The following is a 12,227-nucleotide window of genomic DNA, read 5'->3' as shown; positions in this document are numbered from 1 at the left end:
ACTTATAACAAGTTGTAGATGAGAAAGTTTGGACCTTGCAATATTTTGAGAAAGTTCAGTTCTAGAAATACATATGAAGTGGAGTTACCGAATAGTCTGAGTAATTCACTTGTGTTTAACATTGCAGATCTTCATCAGTATCATGAACCAAAATTCAGTGAGGACAATATTGCATACTTGGAGAAACAGTTTCCCTAGAAGGAACCAGTTCAGATTGAAGACATTTTGGATAGTAGGATTGGGCATAGTACCCGGAGCAGTCAGTATAAGGAGTATCTTGTGAAGTGGAAAGACAAACCAGTTGAAGATTCATCTTGCATTTATCAGGCAAAGGTAGACCGCTTTGGTTTTCTTCTGATCCCAGTGAAATGAGAGACTCACTTTTTCAACAACCCCAGATGTCTGATGCAGGAGCATCCCAAGTTCATGGCAATCTTGCATCAACCAAAAATATTTCCTTTTTGTTTGCAGTTTCAACATTTCTTTTTGTGTTTCCCAGATTTGGCTCATTGGAACCTGTGGAGTTGGATTTTGATTGAAGACATGATCATCTTCCTTATTCCCAAACTATGGAGCATTTGGATCATTTTCCAGCAAATTATCGCTACCGGTTTCTAAGACAGTTTTCTATTATTGGTTGCCTAGACCTATTTGCATTGGTGATCTACCAGATCCTTTCTGTATCTTGTGGAGCCCTAAGTGTTGATTTCAATGTTCCTTGGCATGTGGTCAACCTTTCCCCATGATCTACACTTCATCCTTTGGATTTTCCGGAGGAATTTCTTTGTCGGAGGTTGACCTTGTTGGTTTTGCACATTAGGTCATGTTCTTCGGGTTTTGGTCCCTTTCTAGGCCGACTGGTATAAATCATTGTAATATAGCATTAGAATGTATCGAAGGAGTTAGACAAAGCATAGAAGATACATATTAAGATTTGAGGTCCCGATTGTGACATGTTCTGTAGTTTGAGCATGTTTTAGTAGGCTTGTGAGCCGGTTACTGTAACCCGGTTGGTTGTAATCAGTTTTCATGATATAATTAAATTTGTTCTACATTGCCTCCATCATGTCCTTATGTTTTCATTGTGTTTACTCTTGTTGACTGGTCTAGATTGATCTCTTTGAGGTTCCTCCTAGCCGGTGACTGCTTCAGTGAGCCTTCCCAGGGTTGTAGCCCTTTGTTGTTTTTGAGTAGTGAACTCTAGGTAGTGTGCTTGAATGCATGTGCATTCCCCATTGTAATATTTACACATACTACTATAGAGTATCATCATATTATGGGTAGGTTCCGACTGTGGTTTTTCCCTTAACTGGGTTTTCCACATCAAATTTTTGTGTGTTCTATGTGTTGTTAAAGTGGTGTTTAGCTTTGTTATTGTTGTTCTTGATTAGATCTGAAGTTGAGGTTAATTTGTTTAACTTTGGTGAAAACTGATTCACCCTCCCCCTCTCAGTTTTCTTGTATTGTTTTTGCCTACGATTGGTATCAGAGCTAGATCCTCTAGAAGGAGCTTGCCGCATGAGGAGATACGAGATGGAAACTGTTGTTTTCAAGGAGAGTCTGAGATTTGATGGAACTAATTACACTATATGGAAGGACTGGATGGAGTGTCACTTGAAGTTCCTTGGAGAAGATTATTGGAAGATCACAAAGAATGCCTGCAATGTTCCTCAGAATGGTTCTATTACTATAGATAAGATCAAGGATGTTCAACATAATATAAGAGCTAAAGAAGCTTTGCTGAGTGCCCTAACTAATGCAAATATGACTAATGTGATGGGATTGCAAATTGTGCATGAGATTTGGGAGAAGCTAGAAACCCTGTATGAAGGAGATAAACATGCGAAAGTTGGTAAATTGCGGAGAAGATGAGAATATTTCATCCTTTATGGCTAAAGTGAATGATATTGTGTCGAACATCAAATGTGCTAATGGAGTCCTTGAAGAAGATTAGATTGTAGCTAAGATGTTGAGATCTTTGCCTCCTGTTTATAAACACAAAGTTGCTGCTATTGATGAAATCCAGACTATGACAATTGTGACAAAAGATATGTTGGTTGGTAAGATTTCTTCTTTTGAATTGAGTGAACTTGGTGAATCACATGGCAAAGATGAGACTATATTTAAAGCTATTGTATCCAGGAAGCAAAAGTATGATCCGGGAGAGAGTTCAACTAGGGTTTCCTAATATGAAAGGGAAATGAGAGAGATGGAATAAAATGAAAGAGAATTGGAAGAGCTTGAAGCACTTATTTTTGGAAGATTGCCTAAGGGAGTTGGTAAGTATGAAGGGAAGTTACCTTTGAAATGTTTTTCATGCAATACGATTGGTCATTTTTCTTCTAGGTGTCCTGAAAGAGAAAAAAGAGTATCAAAGTATGATAAGCCTTACAAGTGTAATCACAAGTATAGATATCAAAAGAAATGTTATTATGTTGTTGATGAAGGTATGACAGATGATGAGTTTGAGAAAGGAAATTCAGAAGATGAATTTGTGTTCATTGCTATCAAGGAAGGTGATCTGGTGCCTATTGATTCTACAAGCTGCATAATTGAAGATAAATCCTTGGCTACTATGATTGAAGAGAAAGATGAATGAGTGATTGACAACAGTTGTTCACATCACATGACAGGTGATAAAGGTAAAATTTGTGAATATGGAGAAGTATGATAGCAGTGTAGTAAGATTTCGAGACAACAAAGCTTGTGTAATTTGTGGTAGAGGTTCTATTTCTCTTGATGTTAAGCATAGTACTGATAATGTTTTATATGTTTAAGGTCTGAAGCATAATATTTTTAGTGTTGGACATATAGTTGATAAGGGATATGATTTACAATTCAAGAATAGGAAATGTAAGATCTTGAATAGCTCTAGTATAGAAATCGCATCAGGAACTAAAACTAAAGGTAATATCTTTCATTTGAATGCTGGTGAGAAAAGTTGCTTGATTTCTCAGATTGATGAAAGTTTTTTGTGGCATAGGAGATTGTGTCCTGTTAACTTTGATTACGTGATTAAGATAATTTCTACTCAAGCTATTAGAGATCTTCCTAAGATAGTGAGGTCTACTAATCCGGTGTGTAAAGAATGTCAATTGGGAAAGAAGAGAAAACTGTATACATCTAATTTGGGTTATTAGATCTTGTGCATATTGATTTATGTGGTCCGTCTAGGTTGAGAAGCTTGCATGGTGACAAATACTTTATGTTGTTGATTGATGACTATTATAGAATGATGTGGTTCACTTTTCTAAGGGAGAAATATGAAGCACTAGAGAAATTCAAAATATTCAAAGCTAGAGTGGAGACAGAGACAAGATTGAAGCTGAAGTGTCTAAGATCTGATAGAGGAGGAGAATTCACTTATGGTGAGTTTAATTCCTTTTGTGAAGAGCATGTAATTAGAAGATAGTTATCTGCTCCGAGCACCCCTCAACAGAATGGAGTTGTTGAATGAAAGAACATAACTGTTTTGGATGCTACTAGAACTATGATGATTGAAGGAATTTTTTTGCATATCTATTGGAGAGAAGATGTTATCATTGTTGTGTACACATTCAACCAGGTGCATATAAAAGGTGATTTTGATAAGAGTCTTTACAAGTTATGGTTTGGTCATGTTCCTATAGTTAGATATTTTAGAATCTTTGGAAGGAAATTTTATATCAAAAGAGATGAGGATATAGGAAAATTTAATGCAAGATGTGATGAGGGAATCTTTTTGGGATATTCTACTAAGAGAAAAGCCTACCAGTGTTACAACAAGATACTGAGAAAAATAGTGCAAAGTGAAAATGTGAAGGTTGATGAGAGTCATGAGAAGAAAATAAGAGCATGAAAATATGAATCTCATGATCAAGATGTTACTTCAAAGAAAGTGCAGACTTTGAGCATGAAATAGAGTGATCCAAAAGAGTCTATAAATCCAGATGCTGCTGGCGGTGAAGAAGTTCAAGAGACTGAAAATCAGAATAATCAGAAGACTCCCATGTATGTAAGATTAAATCATTCAAAAAATCAGATTTTTGGTGATAAAAATAAAGGTGTGATGACTAGGAGAAGAATTGTTGCTGAAGAGACATGTTTGATTTCTAAAATTGAGCCTAAAGATGTTGTTGAAGCTTGTAAAAATGAAAATTGGATAAAAGCCATGGAAAAAGAGTTAGATCAGATTGATAAGAACAATACATGAGAACTTGTTCTAAGACCTAAAGACAAGAATGCAATTGGTACTAAATGGGTGTTTCAGAATAAACTGAATGAAGATGGAGAAGTTGTTAGAAACAAATCAAGACTGGTATGTAAGGGATATTCACAAATGGAAGGTATTGATTTTGAGGATATGTTTGCTCCGATAGCTAGATTTGAAGCTATTAGATTTTTTATTGCATATGTCGCTCATAAGAAATTAAAGGAATATCAGATGGATGTGAAGTCAACCTTTTTGAATGTTGAATTGGAAGAGGAAGTCTACATTGAGAAATTGGGTGGATTTTCACTAAAAGATGAAGAAGACAAGGTATGCAGATTGAAGAAAGCATTGTATGGACTTAAATAAGCCCCTAGAGTTTGGTACGCCAGATTGGACAGGTATTTTATGAAGTTGGGATTCTGTAAAGGTACTGCTGATATTAACTTATACTTCAAGATTGATAATGATAATATTTTGATTGTTGAATTTTTTGTTGATGACATTATTTTTGGAGGAGATGATGATTTGAGTAAGAAGTTTACTGATGATATGCAAAAAGAGTTTGAGATGTCTAAGATAGGTGAGTTGAAATTCTTTCTAGGATTGTAAGTTACACAAACTAACAAAGGTATTTTCATATCTCAATCAAAGTATGTGAAAGAAGTGTTGAAGAAGTTTGGATTATATGATTCCAAAGTTGTTGGAACTCCTATGGTAACTGGATGCAAGATGACAAAAGATGATGAATCTCTGAAGGCTAACCCGACCCTTATAGATCTATGATTGGTAGACTGCTATATTTGACTCAGACTAGATCTGACATTATGAATGTTATATATCTTGTTGCAAGATTCTAGAATGATCTGAAGGAAAGTCATGTTACTGTTGTGAAGAGGATATTCAGATAATTGAAGGGAACAGTTGATTATGATTTGAGGTATCCGAAGAATGATGATTTCATCTTGAGTGCTTATACAGATATTGATTGGGTAGGTGATGTTGATGACCGGAAGAGAACTACTCGTGGAGTATTCTTTTTAGATAAGTAGTTGATTTCTTGAGCAAGTAAGAAGCAAGATGTTATTTCTTTATCTACTACAAAAGATGAATGCATTGTTGCTGCTAGCAACTATACTCAAGTAATTTGGATGAAGCAGACACTGAGGATATTAGAGTTGTTTATAATGAGACTACTATTATATATTGCGACAATTCAAGTGCTATCAATTTTTCTAAGAATCTGGTGCTGCATTATAAGATAAAACATATATCAATCAAGTTTCATTTCTTGAGAGAGAAGGTGAATGATAAAGAAGTCAGATTGGAGTATGTATCTACAAAGTAACAAATTGCAAATATTTTCACAAAGCCTTTGCTTGCAGATACATTTGTATATCTAAGAGAGAGGTTAGGGGCTATTTCCCCTCCTAATGTGAACCAGATGCATTGAGTTGCATCGATCTGGTGGACTTCATAGTCTTATCTTGTTATCCGGATTGATGAGTGGGCACTGCTACTAAGGGGGAGTAGTTAGTCTATGATTCAGTTGTTCAAATTTTTTTGAGTGTGTGCCAAAGGGGGAGAGATTATCTGAGAGAAAGAATAATTATTTGTATGTGTCTTTGGCATTGTTGTTAAAGGGGGAGAGATTCATATGAAAAGCTGTCTTATCTATCTGAGGTAGAGAGTTGTGTGTGCATGATCTCAGGGGGAGATTGTTGAAGTTGATTTTATTTCTTTGCATTGATTTTTTAAAAATTTATATGTTGCCATCAATTCCAAAGGGGGAGATTATTGGATATTAGAGTTGTTGGAATGTGTTGTTGTCATTGATGTCAACATATTCATGTGTTTCTTGTGCTTCAGTATTGCAAAGAATTGGTTTGTTGTGGAGAGTTGGTTTGGTTGTAGATGTGCTGATGCAGATTAATTGGTTTTGAGATACTTATCTCTAGTTGATTTAGTATGAGTTTCAGTGTTCCATAAGATGATTTGACTAAGTTATGTGATCCGATATGATGATTGGTTTTTCTATTGGTTCTGTATTGCAGAGTTGTGATTTTGGGTTCATATGGCTCCAAAATTGATAGCTTATGTTGGAAAAATTTTGGAGAGTATTTGCGACGTTGATGTGTGTCCTCAGTTCAGATGGTTCATGATTTGGAACTTCACAAGCATATCTTTCATATTGTTGTTGGTGTTCTTGAACTCTGATGATGATATAATGATGATTCTTGTTATCTGAGTTGTTGTGCTTGTTGCAGAGGAATTAATGTTTCTTGTTGATGTTCTTTGATAATGTTCTATGTGTTTTGGCGGTCCGCATTGATCATGGCACACGTTATTAAATATTTTATTGGTCGGGTGGTATTCTTCGTGTTATACAACTTTCTGGCTGACTCGATGGTTGTTGCATGTTGAAGATGATCTTTGGCAAAATATTTGGTGGAGTTGCATGTTTGAAGATTTGATTTGGGTCCATGCTATGTCCTTGCCATTATTGTATTGGTCTACATATTGATTTATGTATCGTGTGATGTAATTTTGTAATTAGGTCTTATATGCAAAGTCGACCTTGAGGTTAAGCTTGATGATTTGTATAAATAAGTATTGTAATCATGTAAGATGTATGTTTGTGGTTGTGTATGCGATCTTTGAGTGTATTGTATGTGCGAACAAGCAAATTGATCTTTCGGTAGTGTGGAGAAGGGTAGAGAAGTGTTGCAGTGTAGACAGTGTGCTTAATCGGAACTGTGATCAGGGATTTGGAGATGATATTCTTTCAGTTCATACAATCCAAATTGTCGTCTGATCTTTGTAAGGCAGTAAGCCTTCCCAGGTTTGTAGTCCTTTGTTGTTTTTGAGTAGTGAGCTCTAGTTAGTGTTCCCAAATGCATGTGCATTCCCCATTGTAATATTTACACATACTATTGTAGAGTATCATCATATTGTGGGTAGGTTCCCACTGTGGTTTTTCCCTTAACCGGGTTTTCCATGTCAAAAAATTGTGTGATATGTGTGTTGTTGATGTGGTGTTTATCTTTGTTATTGATGTTCTTGATCAAATCTGAAGTTGAGGTTAATTTGTTTAAGTTTGGTGAAAACTAATTTATGCATCCCCCTCTTAGTTTTCTTGCATTGTTGTTGCCAACATCTTTATCCTCCACCAAATTTTGCATTTGTCGCATTTGCTTTTGAACATTAGCAAATGACTACTCAAGACAAGTAACTGAAAGAAGGGAAGGATTCCATGTGTAATTGTGCATCTTACTTTCACCATACAACTATTTCATATGATTATTAAAGGACTTGAATCCATTACACCATTTTTTAGTTGTCAAATTAAAGTTGTCAAGTTGAAACCGAATCACAAGTGGGTGTAGGAAGCTCTGCAAAGGACTCATGCCATATTTGTTAATTCCTCTACTTATTACAAAAGTGTTTCGAACATAAATAATAAACAGGCCTAATTTCATGCCTTTTAAAATAAACTAGCATATTTAAGCAAGATATTATTGATAACATGATAAACTGGTGGATGTCAATGTGATATCTTATATCTCCACCCAATTTCAGATCTTTCGAAAGCTTCAAAATATGGAAAGCATAATATTAATGACCAAGCAAAAGCTACTGAATGAGTCAATATGCTAGTTAATTTCAAGCACTCTTTATCCTCTACCAAATTTTGCATCTGTCGCATTCACTTTTGAACACTAGCAAAATAATCATTGAGGACTTGTAAATGAAACAAGGAAATAATTCGATACATTATTGTGCATCTTACTTTCACCATACAACTATTTCATATAATTACTAAAGGAATTAAATCCATTACACCGTTCTCTAATTGTCAAATTAAATTGATCTTAATTCTTCCATACATTATTAGTCAATAATACTATTCCTATTAAATTAGACAACAAGATAATTGATAAACTAATTATTTATATCTGAAAGAAAGATTAACAAAGGTTAAAAACTAGACTATTTGATCGAAATATTCAATTCATATTTTTCATTAATTAGTATATCCAACATATAAACAACCAACCTGCCCTTGACAAACTCCGATTAAACCCAATAAGATATAAGTTCCATATAAATGGATTAGAGTCACTAAAAATGTGTTTGATAGGCAGGCTTCACGTTTAGGCCTTGGTAGGAGGCAACACCTACTTTACTCTTAATTTTAAGAGTATGATATCCCACCAATGCAGGCGAATTTGGATTGCACACGGAAGTGCTCTGCAATTCGGTGGTAAGAGCATGTGAATGTTAGTCAAAAGTTCCGCCATGTCTTTTTTGATGCTGTCGTTATTAAGACAAAATTTTTGACGGTCAAAAGATTGGACGTCTGTACGTATGAGTGGATGGTAGGTAAGACTCAATGCGTTTCCAATATTGAATAGCAAGTTAATGGATAATTGTAGGTATACCATTAAATTTTGTGGAGCTGCAGTTGCGGCGTTAATAATATGTAATGAAAGTAGGCTTCAAAGCTTTGACTGGAGTGGAATGGACAATTATTAAAGTCCGCGTGTTTCAATTTTCTTGCACATGCTGAATTGGGACAATGCTTTTTTGTTTTTTTTTAACAATTGGGCTAATGTTTGATTACTGTTAGGGTATAAAATATCACCAAGATTTGGTAGAAAAGTATGGTAGGCTGGGATTGGACAGTAGAACAAGCCTAGTCTTATCTCTGTATAAAAGGTGGATAAAGATCTTGTTACAGAGGTCTTCAAATTTCTGCATTTTTGTGTAGAGAAAGAATGGGCCGAGCTCCCTGCTGTGATAAAATGGGAGTGAAGAAAGGTCCTTGGACAACTGAAGAGGATCGAATACTCGCTGATTTTATTCACAGAAATGGCCATGGGAACTGGCGTGCTCTCCCCAAGCAAGCAGGTTGTAAAAATATTTTGTTTTTAATGGATTAGAGATGAATCTGATTTGATTGTGTGAATCTTTTATCATTGATGGTTTGGATCAAACTTCATGATTTATCAGATCAAACTTTATGGTCTATCATCGAGATGAGATTGTAGGAGAAGAGAGAAATGGTGGATGATGAAGATTGATCTTAAACTTGATGATAAAAACTTCCACCCAATCAAATTCAGAAATTTGTCTTAATTTGTTATTATAGACTGCAAATTTCATTAATGTTATTAGATTTTCACAATCTATGAGACATTTATTATTACTAATTTTAGGTTTGATAACATGAAATTTTTAACATTGATGTTTTGGATTACATTCTGTGATCTATTTTTAATCTCCTTATACTCTTTAGCATTCTGATTATTGAAGGATGAAATCTAATTTGACACGATACAATTAAATTCAGAAAGTAAAATTTTTAGCATCAATATTTTGAATCAGACTAGCTGATCCATTTTTAATTTTCTTATGCTCTCTAACATAATAATGATCTAAAAAATTAATACTAAAAATTTCACAATCAAATCCAAAGAACTGTTACGTGCTTTCACTGATTTTTCTCTTCCTTTTGCCGAAACTGATCATTGCCTTTCCGCGGTAGCAGGGCTTTTGAGATGTGGAAAAAGCTGTCGTCTAAGGTGGATTAATTATCTCAGACCAGACATTAAACGTGGGAATTTTAGTTATGAAGAGGAGGAGGCTATTATAAAGCTTCACCAGCTTCTGGGCAACAGGTTGGTTCATTTTTCATAGTGCTTTTTCATTGATTTGTTTGTTCCACCATATCCCTGGCTGATTTTATTGAGTTTTGTTATCACCCAGGTGGTCTACTATTGCCTCACGCCTCCCTGGAAGAACAGATAATGAGATAAAGAACGTGTGGAATACCCACTTGAAGAAAAGGCTTCTGCGAATGGGAACCGATCCAGTGAAGTCTGCAGTGGCAACGGATTCAAGGCTCCCTATGATTTCACTTGATTACTCCGAGTGCAGTGAGGCAAGTCCATCAATGAAGAAGGATATGCTTGTACACATTCCAGCTCTAACTCAACCACAAGTTTCATTTGATTATCCCACCACCAACTTGTCCTCTTCAGACGATTTATCAAGTGAAATCTTTTCATCTACAGATAATGAGGCTACCAATTCAGGCTCAACGTTAGATTGTATTCAGTTCGACTGTAATGATTCTTTTGATGTGGAACTTGAGTATCAACAATACCCAATTACTACTGAAGAGCATCCTAAGTGCCAGGACTTAGTACTAGATGAGACATTTATCATGGAAAACCAGAGTTTTGGAGATGAAGAAAAGAGTTTGCCGAGGCAAAGTTCAGAAGATCTGTATTTCATGTCTTCCTATGCAGAAAATGATATGTTGAATAGCATTGATGGTGCAAACACAAATACCCTTCTGCTCTGGAATGAGGAGTTTCAGTTTTATGACGATGATTGTGATAGCATGGGTTACTGGTTAAGAGTTTTGACGCAAGCCGAGCCACTGCCAACGTTGTAAAATATCGACCCACTTTCTCAATCCTGATATGAGAGGGATTTCTTTGAAAGTAGCCGAAATGGATGGCAAAATTGACGAAATCAATTTGATGTGTCTTCCGCGTAGAGGGGTTTCTTTGTAATTATCCAAAACGGATAGGAAAATTGAAAGAAATCAAGTTTGCATGTAGCTTGCTTCAATTATGTAATATTTGTTTATATTATTGTTTTTGAAATACATTCTATGATCTAGAGTCAGAATAAAAATCTAATCTCTAATTGTAAAATATTACGTAGATTCATTGTGGGGTATTGCAGGCGACTAAAGAATATGGTGCCCAACAGTAAACTCAAGTGCAATGTGAAAAGGGATTAGTGTTATATGTTAGGAGCGGAGAGGGTGTGACATACAGCTAGCTTCTTTAGAAAAGAGCATAGGACATGATAGCAGAAGGGTGAATGGTCAAATATCCATGACACATTCAAAGGAAAACAAAGAAAGAATGACAGAATGAAAAGGACAAGGCACTATCTAGGCGTTGAATTTAAACCAGATTGCAACAAATAAGAGAATTATGGAAATATATTATCTAATCTCTTTAATGAGGAAGTTTAATAACTTGAGAAGATTGCCACCCTAACATTATTAAAAAAAATTAGGTTAAAATTTGAGATGTTGACAAGCTTAAAGAAATAAGACACACCTACAAAATATGAGACAAACATATATGATTAAGTAATAATTAAATATATTTAAATAAACGATTTCATTTATATGGATGTTTGAATGGGAAATTACAATAAAGGTCAAATGATTTAAATATATATCTATTTTAATATTTAGAAAGTGAGATTGATTTGATTATGATAGAGACTTAATATCTAAAATATGAGATTGGATTTTTGATGAAGGGTTGTGGGGCATACACTTAATGAGATTTGGAATTGTGTGAGATTTGAGACAAGGTCATGAGGCAAGGTCATAAGGCTAGCCCTAGCCCTTAACATATTTAGATGTCAATTGTTTTGATCATAAAATTTTAATTGTGACTCAATATCACTTAAAATTGTATGGCTGAGAGTAGAATGATGAAATCTAAACTAGACTATTCTTAAAGTTTGCATAAGCTTGAGGTTACATATGTTGTCTTGATGTGTGACCTAGACTTGTGATAAATTAGGGTTTCCATATTTGTGGGAATTATTTGCATGTGTATATATGCATAAATATAAAACTTGGGATCGTTAACTAGTAGCATAAGAACTTGCTACGAAAAATAGGAAATTCTTGAGACTTCCTTAATTGTAACCAAAACTTAGTATATTGATTCAACAATGTTGTAATAGTTGCAATATACATCCAAGAGCATATGAAACATTTGTATCAGTGGATATCATCTATGTTGTACAATGATAATGAATGCTAGAGACTTGATGCAAAGGATAAATTGCAATATATACTTTAACTCATCTAGGGGTTGTGAACTTGTCTCCTCTCATATTAGTGTTTAGATGTTTAATTTTTGTTTGGATGTGTAAGTTTGTAGGTAATAAATAGTTGGGATTAACATTTAGGTGGCATTTTCATAGCATATCA

The 12,227-nt window shown here is 34.8% G+C and overlaps 1 protein-coding gene across 1 annotated transcript; it reads left to right on the top strand.

The window, feature by feature from the left end:
• Positions 1-8,908: 8,908 nt before the first annotated feature.
• Positions 8,909-10,753, top strand: LOC131073330 (transcription factor MYB30). Its single transcript, XM_058009740.1, has 3 exons — positions 8,909-9,100; positions 9,741-9,870; positions 9,959-10,753. Exons 1-3 carry the CDS (start codon positions 8,968-8,970, stop codon positions 10,650-10,652), a joined length of 957 nt encoding a protein of 318 aa, XP_057865723.1. The 5' UTR covers positions 8,909-8,967; the 3' UTR covers positions 10,653-10,753.
• The last annotated feature ends 1,474 nt before the right edge of the window (positions 10,754-12,227 follow it).

Source organism: Cryptomeria japonica, chromosome 10 (genome assembly GCF_030272615.1).
Source record: "Cryptomeria japonica chromosome 10, Sugi_1.0, whole genome shotgun sequence".
Classification (NCBI taxonomy): domain Eukaryota; kingdom Viridiplantae; phylum Streptophyta; class Pinopsida; order Cupressales; family Cupressaceae; genus Cryptomeria; species Cryptomeria japonica.
This window is presented reverse-complemented; position numbering and strand designations above follow the sequence as displayed.